The sequence below is a fragment of the Chiloscyllium plagiosum genome, chromosome 14 (assembly GCF_004010195.1).
Source record: "Chiloscyllium plagiosum isolate BGI_BamShark_2017 chromosome 14, ASM401019v2, whole genome shotgun sequence".
Classification (NCBI taxonomy): Eukaryota; Metazoa; Chordata; class Chondrichthyes; order Orectolobiformes; family Hemiscylliidae; genus Chiloscyllium; species Chiloscyllium plagiosum.
The window spans coordinates 41,531,079-41,556,816 of NC_057723.1; the positions used below are offsets into that span (position 1 = coordinate 41,531,079).

A 25,738-nucleotide genomic window follows, 5' to 3' on the forward strand; every position below is an offset into this window, starting at 1 on the left:
TGAATCCTTTCAAGTTTCACAACATCTTTCTGATAGGAAGGAGACCAGAATTGCATGCAATATTCCAACAGTGGCCTAACCAATGTCCTGCACAGCCGCAACATGACGTCCCAACTCTGTACTCAATACTCTGACCAACAAAGGAAAGCATACCAAATGCCTTCTTCACTATCCTATCTACCTGTGACTCCACTTTCAAGGAGCTATGAATCTGCACTCCAAGATCTCTTTGTTCTGCAACACTCCCTAGGACCTTGCCATTAAGTGTATAAGTCCTGCAAAGATTTGCTTTCCCAACGTGCAGCAACACACATTTATCTAAATTAAACTCCATCTGCCTCTTCTCAGCCTATTGGCCCATCTGATCAAGATCCTGTTGTAATCTGAGGTAGTCTTCTTCGCTGTCCACTACACTTCCAATTTTGGTGTCATGTACAAACTTACTAACTATACCTCTTATGCTCACATCCAAATCATTTATACAAAAGGTAGTGGAACCAGCACCGATCCTTGTAGCTATCCACTGGTCGCAGGCCTCCAGTCTGAAAAACAACACTCCAGCACCACCCTCTGTCTTCTACCTTTGAGCCAGTTCTGTATCCAATGGCTAGTTCTCCCTGTATTCCATGAGATCTAACCTTGCTAACCAGTCTCCCTTGGGGAACCTTGTCGAAAGCCTTACTGAAGTCCATATAGATCACATCTACTACTCTGCCCTCATCAATCTTCTTTGTTACTTCTTCAAAAAACTCAAATCAAGTTTGTGAGACATGATTTCCCACACACAAAGTCATGTTGACTATCCCTAATCAGTCCATGCCTTTCCAAATACACGTGCATCTTGTCTCTCAGGATTCCCCATTTTGAAATGTGTGTATAGCTATGCTATACAATGATTGACAAATATTCAGGTGCAATTTCTTTGACATAAAATATTTTAGCTATATTATCAAATAGAACTGCGAAACAATAACACTATGTTCCCAGCTGAGATTGAGCAAAATGGCAGGTTCATCAACGTAATCGACCCTTAGTACAACCAGGAGTTGGTTGCATATTAGTTTTAACCTACACTGCAGGAACAAATTATCTGGCCATTCAAAAATCTGGGCTATGTTTCACCATTAACAGAAACTACCTTTATTTATTGTAACCTACAAATCTAACAAATTGCAGAGAAAGGGCTTCCTCGTTTGCTACTATGCAACTTAAAATATGTCCCGTTAAAAGCCCCAAACCCACAAAACCTCATTGACGAATACAACAGACAGAAGCCAAATGATTTGGTAAGGATATTATCATTGGAATACAATATTGACAGGGAACAAGCAGTCTTTCCCTAACTTTTGGTGTCAATCTGTCTCATAGTAACAATCTCACTGCTTTGAAAAGCAACATTATATTGCACAACCAAAAATTATGCACCACTTGATTTTTCCAAAGTTGCAAAATTCTGCTGATAATTCAAACTATATAACAATCATGCTTCTGTTTCAGTTTATAATCCCAAAAAGAAAAAATGTGGTGTCTTACATTACGGTATTTCATTGTATCTGAATATTACATTAATTGGAAATTAAATCATTGGACCATTATATTACAAACATTCATTTTAGCAGAATCTTAAGAGTCATTTTATTTCAGTCTCGATAATTGCTTTCCATACAGCCAAATAAATGCCAAACAAACTCTGAAATACCATGATGTGTTGTCATGATAAATCATTTGTGGATTTTCCTGTAAAAGTTTGGAATCCACCCACGGTTGAAATCACGGGGAATTTTAGTTGAACTAAAATTAATTAAATTGTAAAAATACCTCAGTGCTCAAAATATTGCCACTTGTGGGGAGTCAGAAACAAGAGCCTATGAGTATATATTAGTGATCAAATAAATTCAGGACGGAATTTGGAATGTGGAACTCAGTACTGCAATAAATATTTGAGATGAATGCTAGAGATGGAATTAAGAGGATGTTGCATCATCATGTGATGAAGGAATAGAGGGCTATGCTGACAGTGTAGGATCACTAATATAGACCAAATAGGCTGAATGACCTGTTTCTTACTGTACATTCTGTGTTATACTATGGTTGGCTAAGTTCATTTATGGGCAAAACATAAACAATGCATACATATTTAGGTTGCTAAACACACTATGCTGTTTACTTTAGAAGGTGAAACCACAGTGTCTTTATAATTTTCACCAAAATTATTTTTCATATTAAGTTCTGAATTGGTACTATGCAGATTCTCAACCAAAATCTTCCTGAAAATTTGTTTGATCTTCCCAATGTCAGTAAATTATATATAACTTCATTGTACTGTACTGTTTAAATTGTCTTTTTGGTGATTTATTTGACATTTTATGATAATTGTTGCTCTGCTGTTGTCCATTATAACCTTGCTTTAACATTTGAGAATTAACATTACCGCCAATGCCAACAAAATAAAAACATCAATGAACTGGCAGAGTAACATTTAACAGAGTTACTTGCATAATGTAGTCAGTATGTAATACATCTTAGAAACATGTAAAATCTGTTTCTTAAATTACTTTGTAAAATATTAATATTTTATGTACTGAGGTATGTTTCAGCTAGACTCTACATTCCCCAGACAGAAAACTCCATGAAGCCCCTTTATCACTTCCACCATAAACAATTGTAATGTGTCCTTATCTCCCTACGTGGAGCAAGGATGAACCAGCCAACCAACAGGAATATCAAGCTGTTCTAAAAGCTTGATTCCCAACTCAAGCTAGTGTACAGCTGATTCACCTATGCCATGTTTCTCTTATGCCAACCAGCTACTGTTTATTAAGAATTCCATATTTTCTTCAATATTTTGATTTTTAAAAAAATATAGTTTTAAATGGTCATGAGAAGAAAATATGTTTCCCAGGAAGGAGAATTCAGCTGAAAATATCTGATCCAGTGTACAGAAGGATGAATTGGGGAGGGCGTGAAACCAATGATGTGTACGTCAAACAGCATGTTCATAGTGTCTGCACTGGGCGGAACTCTCCTCACTGATGAGGATAGACTGAGAAATGAACAGGGCGATTAGTCTTGTAGGAGGGGGGGACCTTGCAATGCAAAGTACACCACACGTGTCATAATACTTATGTTTAGTTGGAAGCATACAATATGGGTTTGTTTGCCACCTATATTTCTCTTTTTATGTTACAGCTGTTCCTTTTCCACTAAGCCATCGACTGACCATGAAGGAAGTATTTGACTGTGATGGCAAGCCACGGGTTGATCTTTTAAAGGCTCATCTCACCAAGGAGGGGCGAGTAGAAGAAATTGTAGCACTTCGAATTATTAATGAAGGAGCTTCCATTCTTCGCCAAGAAAAAACAATGCTGGATATAGAAGCTCCTGTGACAGGTAGAACTGTGTAGACTTGTTAGCATTTTGAAATTTAAAACAAATTTTAGGTGTGAATATAATATGAAATGAACTGTGATTTAGCAATGCTAAGTACATTCCAAATATAACCCACTTCAAAAGTTAACAGAAGATATTGAGAACTTCCTCAAAGCTGTTCCTAACGTATCATTGGATCTTTGCTGAAAACTGAGCAGAAACTCCAAAGTCCAGAGTAAATAGGGTTTCTGCTGCATATCCGGCAATATTCTGGCAGTGGTGCAGAAGCAGTGGGGAGAAATTCCTGACAATTTGAATGTAAACTGTAACATGAATATTGTTCTTAAAAATTGAAATAAGTTTGAAGAAAACCATTCACATCAGATGAGTTGATGCGAGATCATGTTTAAGCTTTGAGAGTTATGTCACTGTGATATGTTGGCTGTTAACAGATAGATATCTAACTGCAAGAGTTTCCAAGAAAACTACAAATGCATAACTGTAACATCCAAGAAGTATGGATTAGGTAAAGAGATGTCATGTGAAACAAAACTATTGGCCTAACTATACGTTAGGAGCTAAGGATTACGTTTTGGAGCTATTTATTCATTTTATATCTGATCATAGGTGAATTTTGTACCTGATCTTGCGTACAGGTCCCCTAATAATAACCAATATTCTTAAGGCATAGGTAGATAGTGAAATGAACAGTCCTTGACTTTAGCACTGCCTCAGTCTAAGTCAGTTATCAGGATGACAGTATCTCGAACACTTCCCTTTTTTTTCCTTTTTTCTCTTTTGTTTCTCCTTTTTTTTAAAGCCCCCACACTACCGCCTAACTGCGGTAGTGCTTATCTTTAGACAATCCTCTACCTTTTTTTTAACCGCCCACACAACCACCTAACTGCGGTAGTGCTTTTTTTTTCCCCAGCACCCATGTTGTGTGTGTGTAGGTGAACACTTCCCTTTTTTGTCTTTTTTACAGAACCCCTGACATTCCCTTTTTTTTTCTTTTTTTTTAACAGAACCCCTGACAGTCTTGTTCTTTTTTCTTTTTTTCTTTCTTTTTGTTTAATCTCCACACTACCACCTAACTGCGGTAGTGCTTACTTTTTCCCCAGCACCCATGTTGTGTGTGACTCCTTTTTTTTTGGTAGTGCTTATTTTTTTCCCCAGCACCCATGTTGTGTGTGCAGGTGAACACTTCCCTTTTTATTTCAAGAGGAGAGTCCTTCTCACACTGATCCAGCTCCCTCCGAGCCAGCTCTCAGATTGAACAGAACCTCTGATATTCCTGTTTCCTTTTTTTTCTTTTTTTTAAGAGTGCCAAGATTTCTGACACTGCTCTTTTCTTTTTACCCCCACATTACCGCCTAACTGCGGTAGTGCTTATTTTTTACCCCAGCACCCATGTTGTGTGTGTGTAGGTAAAAACTTCCCTTTTTTCTTTTTTCAGAGTCAGTCTCAAGAATGAAGAGACTCTCTGAATCTCCTGTTTATTTTCTTTTTTCTTTTTTTTTCTTTTTTCCCCACACTACCGCCTAATTGCGGTAGTGTTTATTTTTTCCCCACACCCATGTGTGTGTATGCAGGTGTGAGACACAGTGGAAACACTTCCCTTTTTTTAATTTAACAAATTACAAAACAGTTTTCAAGAAAACAGTTAACAATTAACATTTACAGCTGTATACAACCGCAATTTTACAAGGGAGAGGAGCAGCAAAGCCAGGCCCCACACCCTACCTTTCAACCAGTTTACAGGGAGATGAGAACAAACCTCAAAACCCACTTCCACATATAAAAGGCAGCAATGACATTTGTACATGAGACAATCCAATTACATAAAAAAGAGTGTAACACTTCCCTTTTCTTTTTTTCTTTTTTTTATTAACCCCCACACTACTGCCTAACTGCAGTAGTGCTTATTTTTCCCCAGCACCCACGTTGTGTGTGTGCGCAGGTGAGAGACACAGTGAGAGACACAATGTGTGCGAATCTTTATTCAATTTCCACCACCAGGAAGATAGGAAAACACCCAAGTGGCCAGTGACAAGCAGTGCCCTTCACAAAAAAGGGCAATGCTGTGTGATCAAACAGCGAAGGGGAGGGCAGGGACTAAATCAAAATAGAGTTGCAGGGGGAAATAATGCACTCCACTCCCTGCAGCGCCCACCTCTCCCTGAACAACTCCAGGGTGTTGGTGGACACCGTGTGCTCCTTCTCCAAGGACACCCGGGCTCTAATGTAACACTTTCCTTTTTTTTAAGAGACCCCTGTTTTTATTTCCAGTGACAAGCAGTGCCCTTCACATCAAAGGGACACTCCTGTTTATTGTTTTTTTCTTTTTTTATATATATAACCCCCGCACTACCGCCTAACTGCAGTAGTGGTTATTTTTTTCCCCAGCACCCATGTTGTATGTGTGCAGATGTGAGACACAGTGAGAGACACAAGGTGTACGAATCTTTATTCAATTTCCACCACCAGGAAATACTTCCCTTTTTTTTCATTACCCATGGTATGTGTGCACGTGTGAGACACAGTGAGAGACACAAGGTGCACGAATCTTTATTGACCTGTTTATGGCCAGATGCTCCTGTTTTTTTTTTTGTCTTTTTTTTTTAAACCCCCACACTACCGCCTAACTGCGGTAGTGCTTATTTTTCCCCAGCACCCATGCTGCGTGTGTGTGCAGGTGTGAGACACAGTGAGAGACACAAGGTGTACGAATCTTTATTCAATTTCCACCACCAGGAAACACTTCCCTTTTTTTTTTGCTGTGTGATAATTCCCTGTTTATATATTTTTTTAAAACCCCCACACTACTGCCTAACGGCGGTAGTGCTTATTATTTTTTTCCCCAGCACCCAAATTTCCACCACCAGGAAACACTTCACGTTTTTTCCTTTTTTTTTCTTTTTTTCTTTTTTTATTTAACCCCCACACTACTGCCTAACTGCGGTAGTGCTTTTTTTTCCCCCAGCAGCTATGGTGTGTGTGTGTAGGTGAGAGACACAGTGAGAGACACAAGGTGTACGAATCTTTATTCAATTTCCACCACCAGGAAACACTTCCTTTTTTTCTTTTTTTTTCTTTTTTTCTCTTTTTAAACCCCCACACTACCGCCTAACTGCGGTAGTGTTTATTTTTCCCCAGCATCCTTGCTGTGTGTGTGTGCAGGTGTGAGACACAGTGAGAGACACAAGGTTAACGAATCTTTATTCAATTTCCACCACCAGGAAACACTTCACGTTTTTTCCTTTTTTTTTCTTTTTTTCTTTTTTTATTTAACCCCCACACTACTGCCTAACTGCGGTAGTGCTTTTTTTTCCCCCAGCAGCTATGGTGTGTGTGTGTAGGTGAGAGACACAGTGAGAGACACAAGGTTAACGAATCTTTATTCAATTTCCACCACCAGGAAACACTTCCCTTTTTTTCTTTTTTTACTTTTTAAACCCCCACACTACCGCCTAACTGCGGTAGTGCTTATTTTTCCCCAGCATCCTTGCTGTGTGTGTGTGCAAGTGAGAGACACCAGGTGTACGAATCTTTATTCAATTTCCACCACCAGGAAACACTTCACGTTTTTTCCTTTTTTTTTCTTTTTTTCTTTTTTTATTTAACCCCCACACTACTGCCTAACTGCGGTAGTGCTTTTTTTTCCCCCAGCAGCTATGGTGTGTGTGTGTAGGTGAGAGACACAGTGAGAGACACAAGGTGTACGAATCTTTATTCAATTTCCACCACCAGGAAACACTTCCCTTATTTTTTTCTTTTCTTTTGACAAGCAGTGCCCTTACCATCCTATTTATTTTTTAAAATTTTTTTAAAATTTAAATTAACCCCCACACTACCACCTAACCGCGGTAGTGCTTATTCTTTCCCCAGCACCCATGGTGTGTGTGTGCAGGTGTGAGACACAGTGAAAGACACAAAGTGCACAAATCTTTATTCAATTTCCACCACCAGGAAGATAGGAAAACACCCAGGTGGCCAGTGACAAGCACTGCCCTTCACATCAAAGGGCAGTGCTTTGTGCTCAAAACAGTGAAGGGGAGGGTAGGGACTAATCAGAATAGAGTTGGAGGGAGAAATAATGCAGAATCCCCTGCTTATTTCTTTTCTTTTTTTTCCTGAACAATTCAAGGGTGTTGGTATTCCCCCGGTTATCTTTTTTTTAAATTAACCCTCACACTACCGCCTAACCGCGGTAGTGCTTATTTTTTCCCCAGCACCCATGGTGTGTGTGTGCAGGTGTGAGACAGTGAGAGACACAAGGTGTACGAATCTTTATTCAATTTCCACCACCAGGAAACACTTTCTTTCTTTTCCATTTGTTTCTTTTTTTTCTTTTTTCTTTTTTCTTCTTTCTTTTTTTTTAATTTAACCACCACATTACCGCCTAACTGCGGTAGTGCTTTTTTTTCCCCAGCACCCATGGTGTGTGTGTGCAGGTGTGAGACACAGTGAGAGACACAAGGTGTACAAATCTTTATTCAATTTCTACCACCAGGAAACACTTCCTGTTTTTTCCAACAGCAATGACAGTTGTACATTACACAGTACTGTTACATACAAAAGTGCAGACAATACAGACCCAGCAAGCCCCCGCCCCTCCCACCTTCCGACCACTCTAAGGCAGCCCGCCCCTACCCACCTTCCGGTTGGCACTCCTGTTCTATTTTTTTTCGATAGGCAAACACCCAAGTGGCCAGTGACAAGCACTGCCCTTCACATCAAAGGGTACACTTGTGTTTTTTTTCTTTTTTTTTTCTTTTTTTTCTCTAGTTTGGCCAACCACACTTCCCTTTTTATCTGGCAGCCAATGCTCCCTGATTGGACCAGATGAACAATCCCAATCAGGGAACTCGTATCCTGTGAGGTCCAGCTGGCTGACCTCATTACAACCACTACAGTGATTCTTGATAAGCAAGGAATTGAAAGGTTATTAGCAGTAGGTGGGAAAGTGAAGTATTGAGATTGGCGATGATCTTACTGAATAGTGGAGCTGATTTGTGGCTTGAGTGACCTGTTCCAGCTCCTAACTTGAATTGTCATGTATTTTATTTATCAGTTCTTTTTTTTAACTTTCATATTATTTTCAAATAAGATATTTATATTTCTTTCTAAGAACAATGTAGATTAAATGATTTATTGAAATAAAATCAATGTGTTGTGTGTAGCTGAAAGAACGTACAACTTTGGCATCAGGAAGGATTTCAGCAATAAAATAATTACCAAAACATCTATTTTCTTATTGATGTTTATTGATGAATGACTATAAGCCAAGGTACTGGAAGAACTCCATTGCTGTTTCTTGAATAGTCTCATAAGATCTTTTATATAAAAGGGCAGACGGGGCCTTGGTTAACACCTCACTCAAACTATAGACATTGGCCAGAGAAAGGCAGGATATCTGAACAGGGAGGTGAAATCTCATATAAATACTGTATTAATATGATTGGCTAATCTCATTTGAGTCAGGTGAAAGTGATATTAATCACAGCAGTAACAATTTGAGCAGATTGTGAGGTGTGAGTGCAAGTACATTTTTCTAAGTATGCAGAAAACCTCATACAAGCAACCAATCAGATTTAAATATTCAACAGCATATTGACTGCAGCTTTAACTTGTACGTATTTTAATCAACCTGCTCAGACATGCTGTGACACTCCCCAGGAAAGGCGGGACTTAACTTTGGATCTCCTGGCTCAAAGGTATGGACACCTTCACTGCACCACAAGACTCCGACTTTCACCCTGTCTTCTGGCTTTAACTAGTAGCATAAGGGTTTCTCTGACTATCTAAATTTAACTCATCAGGTACAACTCGGAGAAAGAGTTGTTATGGTTAATGAGATTGAGTAATTGGTAGGCTGAAAGCTATGGTGGCTACTTCTTTACCCAAACATTGTGCTTTTGCTCACAGGACATGTTCTTTTAAAATTCTAGAGGAATTTTCTAAAACTTGAGATTATTTCTGCTACTTTGGACTTTTTTGCCTTTGATCTGTACTTCTTAGCTGTTCATCCTTCTCAAAAGCTTCTGATTAGCCTTTAGCAATAAGACCAATAGAATGAACTAATCCAGTAGGTGCAGCACCTTCACTCTGCAGGACAGAGGGACAAACACACCTCTTGCTATCAACAGGTGATACATCATGGAGCAGATTGGAAGAGTGTCAGCTTTCTAGGCATGACTAACACCACTTGTTCAGACATCCAGTCTTTAATGCAGATCATTGATGACACCTGAAGCTTTCTGGGCAATCTGGATGCATTGCCAGTAGCTATCTCAATTAGCACAATATGAAATTTCTTTATCACAGGGATGGTGATATCCCTTAGACTCCCCAGTCTAATATACATAAGTAAATGTCTCAAATCACAGATGTATTGTTTGTCTACTGTCAACACTAGTCAATATGCTTCTGATGAGGGCAGACAAAATGAGAAATTCCTCAGATTTGCTACTGTGATTGGATTCCCACCAGTGCAGGGAGTCATAGATTATGGTCAAGATCACCTCCACTGTGCCAGTGCAACCTTTGACCATCTGAGAAACAGAGTGTTTAATGACAAAGACCTCAGACTCTGCACCAAACTCATTGTCTGCAGGGCAGTAATGTTAGCTTCCTGACTGTATGCATCAGAGATGTGGACAATATGCATCAGACATCTCAAATATTAAGAAATGTATCAGCACCGATGCCTCCACAAGTCCTGCAAATTCAGTGGCAGGTTCAACACACCAATATCTGTTTCCTCTCTCAGAAGTTCTTTCACACAGATGCTCAAATTCTAGTTTCTTCGTCAGTTTCTCAAAACTGAGGATAACGTTTTTCCACCCTGGAGTTTGGAGTCATGAAGTTACAAAATAGTTCAATACTGGACCTACACACCTTGCTACAAGTGGGACAGATGGTGTTTGAGAAGGTGGGTGTATCAGATTCTCAGATGTTTGTACATTCTTCCACATTTTGAACTTGGCTTCCACCCGCACCTATTTGAGATACTTAAGATGATTGACTCTTTTGTAAATACTTCTTCTCCAGTTTTCAGTCTTCCTAGAGATCTCCATGAGTCAGTGGAAATGAGGACTAACTGTATTCCTTTTCTTACTACTTCACCATATTATATTCCTGGTTGTTTCTGCAGAACCAGAAGCAGGCTGCTTTGCCCCTGCTGATTCCTGATGAAGGGCTTTTGCCCAAAACGTCGATTTTCCTGCTCCTCGGATGCTGCCTGACCTGCTGTGCCTTTCTAGCACCACTCTAATCTTGACTCTAATCTCCAGCATCTGCAGTACCCACTTCTGCCTGTTATGCCCCTACTTTGACTACTCTAATGTGCAAGGCCAATGACCTATGGAGTTTAGAGCTTATGAGACCCCTGACAAAGACTGTCCCACTGTGGGACTCTGATTGACTATCACTTGAGCAGGTTGAGGAACAAGGGAAAGAGTTGAAGCACTTTGAGCAGAGTTTCCAATTCCATCTTCTCTTTGTACATTTTCCCTTTCCAGGTCCTCCCAGACCACCATGTTTATGTAAGATGTGGACACTTGAAATTCGAACAGATGCTGAAGAGAGAGGCGTTCCGACATCGATAATTAAGCTGCTGGACTGAGTATGCAGGCTGTTGCACTCCATTATTGGCTGCATCTGATGCTTCACGCAGGTGTCATAGAATGGACATCTGCATTAATGCCTTATGAATCTCAGAGTGAACTCGGTCTGTTCCAATCTCATTGCAATGATGCACAGTTTTTTTCTGGAAATGCAGATAGAACCTCACAGAGTTTCTGCTTCAGGATAGTACTGCTTGTTAATAATCTTTGAGGCTCAGCCTTTGTGTGGAGAAGAGCAGAGCCTGGAGTCCCTCTGTCTAAACCAGCTCCTGCTCACTTGTGTGACTCACCATATGACAACACATATGCTTCTCATGGGATGTACAGCAAGTTGTATGTTTCTGAGCTGATGGAGGTTGAATTTGAGTCCTGTGACACTGCTTTCTCAGAGTACACAACCTCCTCAGAGAGGAGTCATTGTCCTCTTGAATCAGTATCTGCCTGATGCTTGAAACAAATATTGGAGATTAATTAGACATGAATTAAAACTGACAAGGTGAAAGGATTCAGAGTTATCAATGTGCAGATCATTATCAGTCAGTAACTGCTAACATCAGGTCAACATGAATGTGTGTTGTAATCTATGTGAATGTTTGATGATATATTCTGTATCTTCACTTCTGTTATGGGCCTGGCCAAAACCACCCCACCACCATCACCACAACCAAAACATTTCAAGAAAGTAGCCCAGACCCTAACTTTGCTAGTTGTTAAAGCAGGTGTCAAGTAGATATTCCAGGAGGGTTGCAGCTGACCCAAAGCCAGAATGTATTTGCAAGATTATTGAATGATGCACAAAGAAAATAGAGCGGAATAATTTAACTTATCTGAAAATCCAGTATATTATCCCAATTTAATGATGCTATTCCAAATTCCTGCAACAATTTTCATAAACATCCCTTGGCAAAGAAGGTAAAATCAAGCACAGAATCTTATAGGAGAGAGAGGGGGGAGAGAGAGAGAGAGAAAGAGATGACCGAGGGATTCAGCATGGGACACCTTTTTCCATGTAGGTGTTTCTTGAACCAGCAACCTCAAACTGACTGACTGCTTTCAGTGAGCAGCCAGAGTGCTAATAAAACCGAACAAAACCAAAGATAAGCTGAGCTGGGAAAACTGACCACTCCCCTTTCAATATACAAGTTGTTTTTAAACTTGAAAGCCTTTTGCTTGAGAGCAGTATCTGTCAGCAATAATCGAATTGGCCCTAAAACCCTTCAGACCTAGCCTTTTCAGAATCATTGCTTTTACGACTTCTCTGGAAAAAGAATGCCAAGGACAGCATAACCTTGTCAAAGGAGCAATATCATCACACCTTCAATGATGTTGCAATCTAACATCCTGCTGATCTCTCTTGCGTTATTCTTCCACATTGGCTACTCTTTTACTAGTGAGAAATGGAATATTTTGAGAGGACACAATGGCAGCATTTGTGGAACATAAATGTTTGGGACGGGAATGAGAAAGCACTAACATAGTTATGAATCATAAAAGGTGAGTCTAAGCAATATAAGTTGAGATGGCAATGGGTAAACATGCCTCACAAAAATGGCGTAGGTGTTTTTGTCTGTGGAGCACTGTGCGGGCGAAAACTGGGAATGTCAGGGTGAGGGTGGCTGGTACACAAATGTGGAAGGCCACTCACCTTTGCTGCTCTGATGAGGTAATCTTTTGTGGCATTGTATGCATGATCACAAAATCACTTGCTGCTGCTCACCTCCTCAGTGACTTCCAGCTATCCCTGCTTTCTTTTAAAGGCACGCATCTTCTTCCAATCTTTCTTGTGACTCTTCTAGCCTGAAGTATGATTTCCAGCAATGACTTGGACAGCGCGATGGGCTAAGAGTATTGAGAGTGATGGAGTAGTGACATAATGGAGAACAAGAAGACTGCATCATAGAGTTGCTACTTTTGTCCTGACATTTGGAGAATGGATCTACTTTGTCCCTTCTGGCTAGGGTCCCTTGAAAGTCTAAGACTTGAACATGGCTTACGGTTATGCATGCCTCCTGTGGCGAGGGTACTTGCATGTGAGATGCTAATGACATGGTTGAGTTAAAGATTTAATGCAAAATCTGTCCACTTATTTTTTGTGGTCTTGTTCCATGATTGACCATTGCTAACTCTGTACAAGTCCAAAATTGCTTCTTTTGGTAACCCAATAACCCTGAGCATTGATGGAAATCGTTTGTGACATATGAATGCAATTGCAGACTCATACAAGCATATAAACAGAATACATGCTTAAATCTGTGATTGAGGTGAAAGGGGAAAGAAGAGAAATTGGTTAATGATTCCAATTCACCAGTCTATAAATTGCAAACAAAAATGATGTCTATTTCTAAAAGTTTGCTTGGCAAGTGTAAGGATTATTTAGATAACTTGCATAAGTCAATTCACACGCTAAGCATGTGTGTGTTGAGATTTCAGAGAGCAAGTTTTGTTAAAACAGATGGCATTAATCTGGCAGAAGAGAGTACTAACAATTGCCGAATAAATTTGTTTATGTTGTTGGAATAACCAGAAATATTGCTATTGTTATCAACAATTTAACATACAGTTGAGTTTAAATGGCATTGGTTGAAATATAAATAGCACTCCGTTCCCAATCCATTCCTCATAATCTATTTCTTCCTGAGGATGTTTTGCAGGTTCAGCCCCCTGATGTCTGCTGCTCATTTCTTCAATCTGGCTGCAATTCTTGTCACTCTGATTGCCAGTTTCTTAAGGCAGTGCCACAACCCCTTTAACAGCAGCAGTTTTCATATTCTGAACTCTGCTTCACCCTCACATTTTTCCATTTAATTTAATTGTCAGAAAATGATGCAGAGTTATGTCGTTTTAGACTACGTGTACAAATGGATGAGGCCATGCAAAATTGGGAAATTACTGATTCTTTTTTGGTTCACTGTGACTGAGACATATTTACAAGCATGAAATGTCTGGTTGCTTATTTATTCAGTTTGAATAAAATAACTTATTGATATTTTTCTACATTTGGAAATGCTGACTAGACATTCTCTTAGGACTTTCCATTCTGAAACATTACTTTATTGGAAATGTAATAGAAATACTAGGTGGAGCTTTATGCCCCTTCCCCGGGAACCATTTGGGAGCCAGAGCCTACCTTCTAATGTTTGTTCCTTGAGGATTGCCCCGTCCCCGGGGACCATTTGGGAGCCAGAGCCTATCTTCTGATGTATGTTCCTTTTGGATTGGAGAAGGAGGAAATCCTGGTGATCCTGATGAGGGGATGGTTTTGGGCAGTGGGTTGTGAGTGGGTTTTGGAGGAGGGGGGGAGTCCTCTTTTACAGACCTTCTGGAGGTCAACCTGTCCTTGGTATGACCTACTTCTTTGTGCTACTTAGTGGGCCTCCTCATGCAGGCTCTCCAATCTCCCTCACTAGATCCTCCCAGCCCACTTCCAGGAGAATCCCTCTACTTCACCATATGGTTGATTAGCAGCACCAAGAGATGGAGCTTCCTCTCAGATAGGGCAGAAGTAGTTTTGCTCTGAGCTATGGAGGCTGGCTCACCACTGACTTTTAAACTGGCATGCGCAATCCTCATCTTCCTGATGTAATCCCTATTTAAAACCACCACACTTCTGGAAAAGCTGTGATAGCAGAACAGGAGTTCCTTTAGTTGTCCAGTTATGAATCACAGGCTTCAGGTAACTTCAACATGATAAATCTTTTTTTTTAAATTAATGTACATAAATTTTTCCATGTATTTGGTTCTTGAGTGCATGTGATATAAATGTTTAAGGAGATTTTTTGATATGTTTTATATTACTTTTTATGATTCTTGCACTTCCAGCTTATATTGTTGAAGCCTACTCCTTAATGGGTTTTCTGAAGAGCATACAGTGATGAATTACTGCAAAGAAACTGGTTGGCTATCTGTGACTATGAAGGGCTGAGATTTATGACCAGTAACTCAGTTATGTATGTATTAATCCCAGGAGTGCCCTCTGGTGGAGATGAATTGTTGTTGTACACGGTGCCAGTAATCTCTGGTACAGTACTCTGAAAATAGCTAGAGCAGCAGTGAGAGCATTCAGAAGATATTTTTATTTCAATGTGAACAGTGTAAAATTCTAGGACAAAATGTGCAGTTGCTGTTTGTGTTCAGTAACATGCAGCAATCCAGACAATCAGTTTTGCATGGATCTGAAATTAAGTACATTCTCAAAATTTCAGTTTGAAAATACTATGCTTCTGCTGAATTAAAAAGTCTCAGTTGCCACCTGCTCTATTTCTTGGTTCCTTAGCAGCCCACACATGTGTTGAAACCTTCATCTGTATTACTAAAGAATTGATGTTGAACTGCTGTTTCACTGAAGAATTATTTATACTGTACTAATTATGCTTCTGCCGTTGCCTCTCTCAAGATTTGGCTCTCCATATTCTGCAGTGATAAACCATGGCTCATTGTTTGAATAAAATGTACAATTAATATGATACTTTACAGATGACCTGTCCAATCTTTCAATCTATTAATGAACAGTTTTGTAGAGTCTCTATCATATTTTGTTAGGGGTTTTCCTGGAGTGAGCTTCCAACTGTTGGGCTCCTTGTCTGAATGTTCAGTTCAAATTTGGCTTCTCCTTTCCCTCTTTCCATCTGGATTTCCCTACATGGTTTACTAGAAAGTAAATATTCCAGTTCATACTTGTCATTTAAACTGAGGTGGTGTGCCATTCTGGTGAAGTTTTCTGTCCACTGGGGAATGAGAATGCTGCAGCAAATAAGGCAATATATATTTATATTTATATTTAAACCTTTCTTATTTACTGTGTCACAAATGATACAGTAGTGATATAATTAACACCACCTAAGCAAATCCTCTTGTGATTCCAGTAAGCCTTCACCTTCTGCCTCTTACTATTTCTACATATAATGCAACCCTTGGTGCTTCAGTCAAGCTAAAAGCAAGCTATTGCTATCCTTCTGATAAATGAGATGCTCTTGACAAACATCCTCTGGGCATTAGAGCGCATATGAGTTTACAAATGAGATCACGCTGCCATTTGTGCAGGAACAGAGTAGGTTATTGGTGAAGGAGGCAGCATGTGAAGCTTTGTCTGAGAGGAGTGGAGTAAATGGGTAAAGCGGTGGGAAGTCTTCCTAAAATTCCCATTTCAAAGTACCTACTGAGCATCCTCACTTTTGGGACTCGCCTGCACTTCTCTAACAGGAGAGTACTTTGCTGCGTGACGGTGAGGCATTGAGCAGCTACGGTAAGACATTCGTCCGTCCTTGTGTCAAGTGGCAGGCAGCTGTGCAGGCCATTGGTCAGGTTCGGCATGAATGTGTCTGAACCTTCATGCTAGTGGCCACCATTTCTGTGGATGTCACAGGGGGTGCCTGGGACATTGTGGCACTCATTTGAGATGGACTTCTCCCATCTCTCTGCTCCAGACTTCATTTCCTTGCTTGTCTTAGCGTCTCTTGCTCGTAGGTGTTCCAGATTTGTGTAATGATTTGTAGCTCTGGTGCACTGAAGATGTCACCTAGACAGGGGGAAAAACGTCTGCAAATCAACTTCCAAGCTCGGTGAACATACCCACAACTACAACAATCGGCATCCGGTCTACAAATCTTTACACAGACCTCAAACACCTATGGGTGAGGGATGCTAAGACAAGCACTGAAATGGGAATCCTGTGCCAACGGTCTAAGCGCTACCTATGAACAACTCCAATTCCAACATGGATGTCAAAGGAATCACATACTACCACGCTGTGTCAGATACAGACCAAACAACAACCCATAAGCCAGGGAAACAGTAACCATGGCACTCAGCCATGGACTCCATCAACATTGACCAACACCCAATGTACCAGCTACTACAACGAACAACTGGAACTGGCAACCGGAAGCAGCAGAAACAGAATCAAATAAATTCCAGAAGACACAGTGCAGCACTGCTTCATAGGAGGCTCCAAAGCACTGAAGATGTCACCTAGACAGGAGATGAAATGTCTGCAAAAGAAATTTCCCATTTCTGCAAACACACCCACAGTCAAGACAATACTAGGGGAGTTGGTGTGAGTCCTGCTTTTGGGTGGAGGAGGACCTTTGTCTTACAGGCATCCAGGTACAACCATTTGCTTGATGGATTTCTTCAAACAGATGGAGGGTGACATGAAAGTCCTCTTTTGTGTACTGTAGTATTAACACAGTCTTTTATATTAAGATATCTTTTCTGGTCATTCAAGAGGGCTTGGCCTTCGATTACAGCCTTTAGAGTTCAAAAGCTTCCCATCAAACTTGTATTTTAGACACTGAGTGGCAGGATATCTTTGACTATATTGTGTTTGGCCATAAGGAAGAGAGAGTACAGAGTGGACAGAAGTACAATAGAAACATTTGGTGTATTCAGCAAGCACTGAATCAAAATCACATCTAGACTAAAATGTGATCCAAATTCTGTACTGTTGCTAACAATGTGCAAAAAATTACTGCCTGAACTTTCCTCAGAATTGTTTCTGCCCTGCTATCTGAATTTGCTATTGAGTGAATGCAACTCAGAATGTTGTGAGTTATTTTGTTCTGGCACAATCTAGCACTTCATTTGGACTATTCTTTTCACAAAGCTATTACTAACCATTATCTCAAGAGCATTTTTTTAGTGCAGCTTTATTTGTAGTGCACAGTCACCTCCAAGCTGTGTGAGCAATCTTGACTCAAGTAGCCTCTTACTTTTGGCAGAGATTTAACTTGATTCATGAAGCTGAGACTACAGAGCTAGCAAATATTTAACTCCAGTACAATAAACACAAGTTGTTTCATTGGCATTTTGTAATTCTGTGCAGTGAAATGTTTCTGAGCAATGCTGTGGTGACAAGATAGTTCATGAATCACTCTGCCACCAACCTTATCGTCTCAGATGACCATGATGTAGAGGCGCTGGTGTTGGACTAGGTCAGAAGTCACGTGACACCAGGTTATAATTCAAAAGGTTTATTTGAAATCACAAGCTTTTGGAGCGCTGCTCCTTTCTCTCCTGATGAAGGAACAGTGCTTTAAAAGCTGTGATTTTGAATAAACCTGTTGGACTGTAACCTGGTGTTATGTGACTTCTGATCATCTCTGATGACGTCAACTAAATAAGTACAGGGGTTTGTCTCCAAAAGGAATGAGGCATTTAAAGGTAGTCATATTCTCTCTGATGGCCTGTCTTCTATGCCATTTTGTCCTGTAAGAAGATTGAATAGATGAGGGTAAAGTTCGCAGCTGTACAATGTGCACTAATACTATGACATAGTGGAGGTACGAATTGTGGGTGTACGAGACTGTTATAAGTGATAAAGGGTTATTGAGGCTGTGGGTAGTTATTGCAAAATGCCTAGCTTGGTCCACTCTTAAATAGAGTGCTATATGAAGAATGAATTGTACAGGTATTGCTTGAACAGGATGAAAAGTCTGCTTTTGCCAGTGTGGACAAAGAAGAAAAGGAGGGTATCTAGTTATCTACCTGTCAGTCCTGATGAACTTTTTGTGTACTGTTCCAAAAGCTGAATTTCCTGATGTTGTACTTCTTTGATTTCTTCAAGGAAGATATGGTTGTCTCAAACAGTGAAGTTCTTCATTCCTAGTTTAGTGCCATGGTTTAACTGCCCTTTGCAAAGAAAAGATAAAGTCGCCATTGTTGCAGACTGAGATAGAGCTACTTTAGTGTTAGAAACAGATGACTGATGGTGAGTTTAGATACTTTGTGGTCAACCTGTTAAGAGATATTATTCCACTTGTGGAGCAAGTGGATCTTGAACCTGGGACTCGACTCAGTGGAAAGGACAATTCCACTGTCCCAAAAGAGCCCTTCTAGTGGTGAGTTTAATCTGAAACTCACCACACACCAGCCAAGAGGTGAAGTAGAGAAGGTATGGCCGCCTCAGCTGGTGTTGGAAATGAATCGGTGATTTTAGCATTACTCTGCATTGCAAACTAGCCATCCTGCCAACTGAGCTAAATGAGCCCCTCTGTAAATGTAAAGTAACTATGTAGCCATAATTCTTTTGAAATTTTGGAAGCAATTGCTAAGATATGGGGCATATTTTTAATGCAGTTTGGAAAACGGACACCCAAATGAATTCGATGTCCCACTCCATGCCCGAACCTTGTTGGTATCATGAAGCTAATTTAAAATTTAGATGGCCTAATTGACCAAGAAGTGAGTTCACTAGTCATACTGCACAGTTTCAGCATGTAGGAACTGGTTGCCTGACATCAGCTGTCACAGCTTTGCCAATTCGAGCAGGTGGCTCCTGGATGGCCAGGAGATCAGAAGTGACCACGGACAAAAAGATTTGGTTCAACATTTGTGCAATAGTTGGCCTCTCAAATTTCATTTCAAAGGAATTGTTGAGAATATTACTCAGGCCTATCTAGACTGGTAAATCTTGCTGGAGAAAATAATTCTAAATCCAAATGGAGAAGCATCTTAACATTTGCCTTAATGAGCTTGTGGGCTTGTTAATTCATTAATGGCAACTGTGGCTTCCTGCCTATTTCACCCGCCTGTCCTTTTGAAATTCATAGCTACCCTGGAGTCATCAGCATTCCAAGCCAACCTCTAAATCTTGACCCAATGCCCCTTTGAAAATCATGATTTTAGAGAGTAAAAGGAAAGGGCTAAGTCCTATTTCTATCTTTAATAGATGTATCCCAACCAGCTTCTAATGAGTGCAGGCTGACTTGTCTTTTTTTTACAAAATATAGAAGTTTTAATATAGTCTAGCTGCTTCTTGTCTATCCGATACAGGTTTTACATTGATGATTGTAACGATGCAAGTTCAATTGACCAGATTCTGGAGATCTGATGCAGTTCCTCTTCACTACATTATATATTGTGCTTAGAATTTGTCAGAGGAGAGAACATAATTTTTGGTCTGATGCTGAACAAAATTGAATTTACAAGTGCTACCACGATCAAGACCTTTGCCTGAATTTTGAAGGATAAACCCCCATCTCATTCATGCTGTTCTGATTCAATTAATTGGTGTAGTGTGCTGTAACTAAGGAGATATTTCCAGACTTTGAACAGAAAAACTATTTCTATTATTTGATATCTGGATTGTTTTTCTTTCTGTGGGAAAGTTTTTATTGGTTTTATTTGAGGAGAGGGGCTGTAATACTAATGTAACATATTTTGTAGATAATCTAGTCCATTTTCATTTTATGCTCCATTAAATGGCTGAGCATGTGCACTGATATTGTGCCAATTCTGTATAATGACAAAAAAAAATCATGAATGATAAATCAAATCCAGTTGACCTAGTTATCAATCTAACTTTGAAACAATCCCACCCACAGGCTAGTAGACTTGCTCCAATTAAATTGAATGTGCGTATAGCTGAATGAAGCACTTTGCACAGATTAAAGGCCAGGCGATCAGGCAAGCGGAACATTAGAGACGAGGAAATAACTTTGATTTATATAGCACCCTTCAGGACCACAGGCTATCTTTTCAACCAATTAAGTACTTTTGAAAACCCAAAAGAACTGCAGATGCTGGAAATCTGACACAAAAACAGGAATTGTTGGAAAATCTCAGCAGGTCTGGTGGTATATTTGGAGAGAAATCAAAGTCAATGTTTTGGGTGCAGAAATTCTGAAGAATGGTCACTGCACCTGAAGCTTTAACTCTGAATTCTCTCCACAGATCCTGCCAGATCTGCTGAGTCTTTAATGCAATTTCTGTTTTTGTAGAAGTATTTTTGAACTATAGTCACTAAGGTAAGGTAGGAAAGCAAAAATGAAGCAAAATAAAAACGTTAGACATATGGTGGAATTTTCCACTCTCTGCAGTGGAGTGAGCAATGGATAGAAAATTGGGAAAATACGGAACAAAAATATTAGATTCTCAATGTTGAGAAAATGTTTCCAGATTTTCTCCATAAGTTTTAAACAGTGATTTCAGAATCTGGTCACTAAATGGCAGTATCTTATTTCCAGATATTTGCTTTTCAGTATTAGCCCAACTTACTTCATTTATGTGGCATTTCTGATTCCCTGGGAAAAGGGATTGTGCTGGATCCTTACATGAGAATCAGAGTTGTTACTTGGCAGCTATCTGATTATCTGGGCCTTCATCCAACTCTTTGTTCACCACAATGCTCCTGCATGCTTTGTGAACACTGTCCTCCTTGCAAGTTGGTGACAGTGAAGGAATGGCAGTATATTTGCACGTCAAGATGGTGAGTGGCTTGGTTAACTACGTCATCAGGACTGGCAACTAGAACAATGCAGCTCATCATCATCACCTCAAGGGTAACTAGGGATGGGCAATACATGATGCCCACATTCTATAAATGAATTTAAAAAGTGTTTGATATCTTCAGGTAATCCCACTTTCAAATATCTGCACGTTACAGAGTCTATTAACTGTTCAGAAAAATTGAGACAGGACATTGACATCGCATGCTGCTGTGGTTAGGTAGGTCTTAAAGTTTTAGTTAGCGTAACAGTGTTGTGCAGTGAAGTCTCTCATGATATGCAGCCGGTTAACAGAAATTCTAAGGCAACTCGTTTTTGCTGTTCCATCTTCGGTAACCTTCAATGTATCAGATCAGAGCATGCCTAGACTGCTAAGTTGCCATGAAATGCGTGAGCATCCTGTAAGACAGTGTTGAACCCGAGAGAGGCAACATTTTAAGCAGCCTCCCTCAGCAGACTACTACACCATGAGGAAGACTGAGCATGTGAAGTGCTCATTGTACTTCTCCCAGTGTCCCTTGAATGCCTACCCATCAAAGTGAAAGTCTTTGAGCTGGTGGAGGGTGCAGATGAAAACCTGGCCATTTGTGTCCTGAGTGGAGAAAGAGGTGGAGTTGCAAGTCTCTGAAGCTGACCTCTTTATGGCAGATGTCCACGTGGTGCTGGAAGAGCCTGCATTAGAGAAGAGATGGAATTGGTTGTCTAAGAAGGATAAAAGCTACTGCAGATTAAGATTGAGCTAACATTGAAGATAATGAGAGCGTAGCGTAGTTCAGGGCAGTAAACCTTGTTAGGTTGGTTGTTGACTTAAATTTTCCCATCTCCACATGAGCAATTGGTCTTCCCTGTCCAGTTTTCGAATTTTCTTCTCATGTGGTATGAGGAACCTTATATCAAACTAATATAACCACCCACTCAACCCAGTCCCCTACCCTCCTACCCAGTTGGTCTTAGCTCGCTCCCAGTTGTGGGATTGAATCATCGAGATTTGCTACTTAAATCATTCAGGATTTTTGATGTGTTGTCACTTCTATAACCTCGCAATTATAATGATCCAAACACTACCTCCTGGGATATGGAGGCCATCTTTGGAGGGGGTGATGGAGAAAGAAGACAAGGAGGAGAAAGAGAGGAGACCATATGCAATGAAAAGTCAGTGAGAGTTGGTGAAGGAAACAAAAAGATTGATGGAGAAACTCAGCAGATCGAGCAGCATAAGGGGCAGCACGGTGGCTCAGTGGTTAGCACTGCTGCCTCACAGCACCAGAGACCCGGGTTCAATTCCCGTCTCGGGCAACTGTCTGTGTAGAGTTTGCACATTCTCCCCGTGTCTATGTGGGTTTCCTCCGGGTGCTCTGGTTTCCTCCCACAGTCCAAAGATGTGCAGATTAGGTGAATTGGTCATGCTAAATTGCCCGTAGTGTTAGGCGCATTAGTCAGAGGTAAATATGTGGAATGGGTCTGGGTGGGTTACTCTTCGGAGGGTCGTTGTGGACCAGTTGGGCCGAAGGGCCTGTTTCCACACTGTCAGGAATCTAGTCATCTGTGGAGAGAGAAACAGAGAGGTTATGTTAAAGTGGGGGTCCACCCTTGGGACTGACACTTTGAATTGCCAGAGGAGATTCTGAAAAGTGGTCACCATTCCAACCCTTACCCATAGAAGCTCAACTAGTAAAACTTGTTTAGCCTGGCATCCCTGTGTCATGGATAAATTAGCAGGGGTGAGAAGAGACAGTTGAGTGGCCATTACTTATCTCAGTATGACCCTTCTTCATTACCTTAGCATTCAAATCATCAGACAAAAAATAATACTCATACCTGTATTTTTATTATGGTCACGGCTTCTAATATTTCCATCTGTGTCCTTTTTAGAGTTTTCAGATGAAATACTCATTCAGTGATCACCTGTAGTAACATATTTCTTTGTTATCTGTGAAGCATTAGACCATAAGTTCTTGCAATAGAAGAATACAAATCTATAAGACACATCATGCTAGATTCTACAGTGCCATATTGTCCACATCTTGAATTAAAAGTTGGTCAGGAGCCAGCCCAAATGGGAATTTAATGGCCAGAGGAGCATTACCTGGCTGATCAAAGGAGACAAACAGTAATTCTTGGAGATTAAAGTACTGGTCTGACTGGAGCTCCATTTTGAAGTCTTCAAGATAATTTGGGCCAGTATGTCTCATTTGCCAGTTTTACTGAGTTACCCTTTAGCATAGAGAGGGAGTTCTACTTTGCTGGCAACTCTGTTATCCTGGCTACCCCAGATTTGAGCAATAGCTACAGCTGGGATTACAGGCTGTGTCAAAGGGGAGGAATTTTGAAACTGGACAACAGACAAGTCCAGTTTCTGGCAAGGCCTGACAAATCCAACAGGGATTTGAGGTGAGGAGCCGACTTGAGAGGTCATGTTAAAGTGGGGGCATGGTCTTGGTTCTGAATCTTTGAATTGCCAGAGGGGTTTCTGAAAAGTGGTCACCATTCTAACCCTTACCTGTAGAAGCTCAACTAGTAAAACTTGCTGAGCTACTTGCTTAGCCTGGTATCCCTTTGTCATGGGTAAATTAGCAGGGGTGAGAAGAGACAGTTGAGTGGCCATTAATTATCCATTGAAGGGGTTCAATAGGCAAAGTGGCATACAGACAACCAATTATGAGAAAGTGAGGACTGCAGATGCTGGAGATCAGAGTGTGGTGCTCGAAAAGCACAGCAGGTCAGGCAGCATCCAAGGAGCAGGAGAATCAACATTTCGGGCATAAGCCCTTCATCAGCAGTCACCTGCACGAAGATGGCAGGTGAATGTTGAAGCTCCCCATCTTCAAGCAAGATGATAGGGCCTTTAAATGTTGGCTATTCAACCTGTTCTTAGAGAGACACCTCTGGAGCAGGTGGGACCAGATCATGGGCCTCCTAACCCAGAGTTAGGGATACTACCACTGTACCACAACAGTGATCTGGTGAAGGCTTTAAAACATTGGCTGTTAATTCTGGTGGAAGTTTTAAGAAGCTAGTGAAAACTTAGTTTCCACTGAACTTTCAAAAAAAGTTATAGCAGCAAAGTAGGAACATCTCTAGATAAGTTTTTTTTTGTTCTGGGCTCTACAGGAGTCAGATATGATAATGTTTATTGTATGCTAAATAGTAGGAGAAAAACAGGTTTTCATTTATATCACCATAGGGAAATTTCTTCAACCGAAAGTTTCCCTTGTGTGGAAGGGAGATAAATTAGGAGTCTTTTCTATAGCTACTTAGAGCCACTTACGCAAAATTAATCAAGGCTTGTGAGAAGACATCCATCTTCTCATTTCATGAAACATAGGTTAGAAGACAAAAAAAAACACATTTTTAATGCTGCACTTACACGACCTAATTGGTATTTTTACTTTGCACTGACATTTAGAGGTTGTCAGAGGTAGAGGTAAAATTGTAGAGGTGAAATTTTGCATCATTGGTAAAATGAGTTGAGGTGGCTAGTGCTGCAGTGCAAAGGGAATAATGAATATTATTACAATTTCCCACCGCTGACTTTGAAGAAGTTTATCTCAGGAAATAATCTTGGATAACGATCTTCCTGTATTGCTGGGCGGATACAGTTTGACAAGACAGCAATTCTGAAAGGATGTAGCTAATGATTAAATTTTCCATGGTATTAATTATTTAAAATATCATTGGAGATCTCCCCACTGAGCTCTCAGATATTTCAATTAGGCATACACAATCTTGACCAACTTCATATCAGCAATCATATTGCATAAACAGATTTGATTTACTTATTTAATAACTTTGTTGCAATATTAGCAAGTATGTTTACCAATTGTTTTTTTGGAAGAGCTGTATGGTGGCTCAGTGGTTAACGCTGCTGTCTCATAGCGCCAGGGATCCGGGTTCGATTCCAGCCTCAGGTGACTGTGTAGAGTTTGCATGTACATCCTGTCTGTATGGGTTTTCTCCAGGTGTTCCATTTCCTCCCACTGTCCAAAGATGTGCATGTTAGGTGGATTAGTCGTGCTAAATTACCCATAGTGTTTAGGGATACGCAGGCTACATGGACTAGTTCTGGTAAATGCAAGGTTACCGGGATGGGGGTGAGTCTGAGTGGGATGCTCTTCGGAGGGTCAGTGTGGAATTGATGGGCTATACGGCCTGATTTGGCACTGTTGAGGTTCTATGTTTCAGAGTAATGAAGTCAGAGTAATTATTTCAGTGAGATCTTCCTTCAGAATCCTGTGTATAGTTTCTCATGCTTGTCTGAAGATTTAATGTACTGTGAAGAAACGCCCTGCTGAATCAGTGAACCTGAAAGCAATCAAGACAAAATTGAAGAAAAGAAAAACTTCAGGTAAGAAGCAGCTGATATAAGCCTCTGAAGTGTGTGATAATGTCCCAATCTCAGGACCAGGAGGCCCATGTTCATGGCCCCACCTACTTCAGAGGTGCGTAATAAAATCTCTGAACGGATTGATTAGAAAAATTTAATTACATAAGAACATAAGAACTAGAAGCAGGAGTAGG

At 40.4% G+C, this 25,738-nt stretch overlaps 1 protein-coding gene across 7 annotated transcripts in view; it reads left to right on the forward strand.

Annotated features, from left to right (window-relative positions):
* Positions 1-25,738, forward strand: part of ppp3ca (protein phosphatase 3, catalytic subunit, alpha isozyme) — a 425,143-nt gene that overhangs the window by 216,922 nt on the left and 182,483 nt on the right. For all 7 annotated transcript variants that reach the window (XM_043703681.1, XM_043703683.1, XM_043703682.1 and 4 more), the window contains one exon: positions 3,190-3,390. In XM_043703681.1, the coding sequence (XP_043559616.1) occupies positions 3,190-3,390 (201 nt within the window). The remainder of the gene's footprint in view (positions 1-3,189; positions 3,391-25,738) is intronic.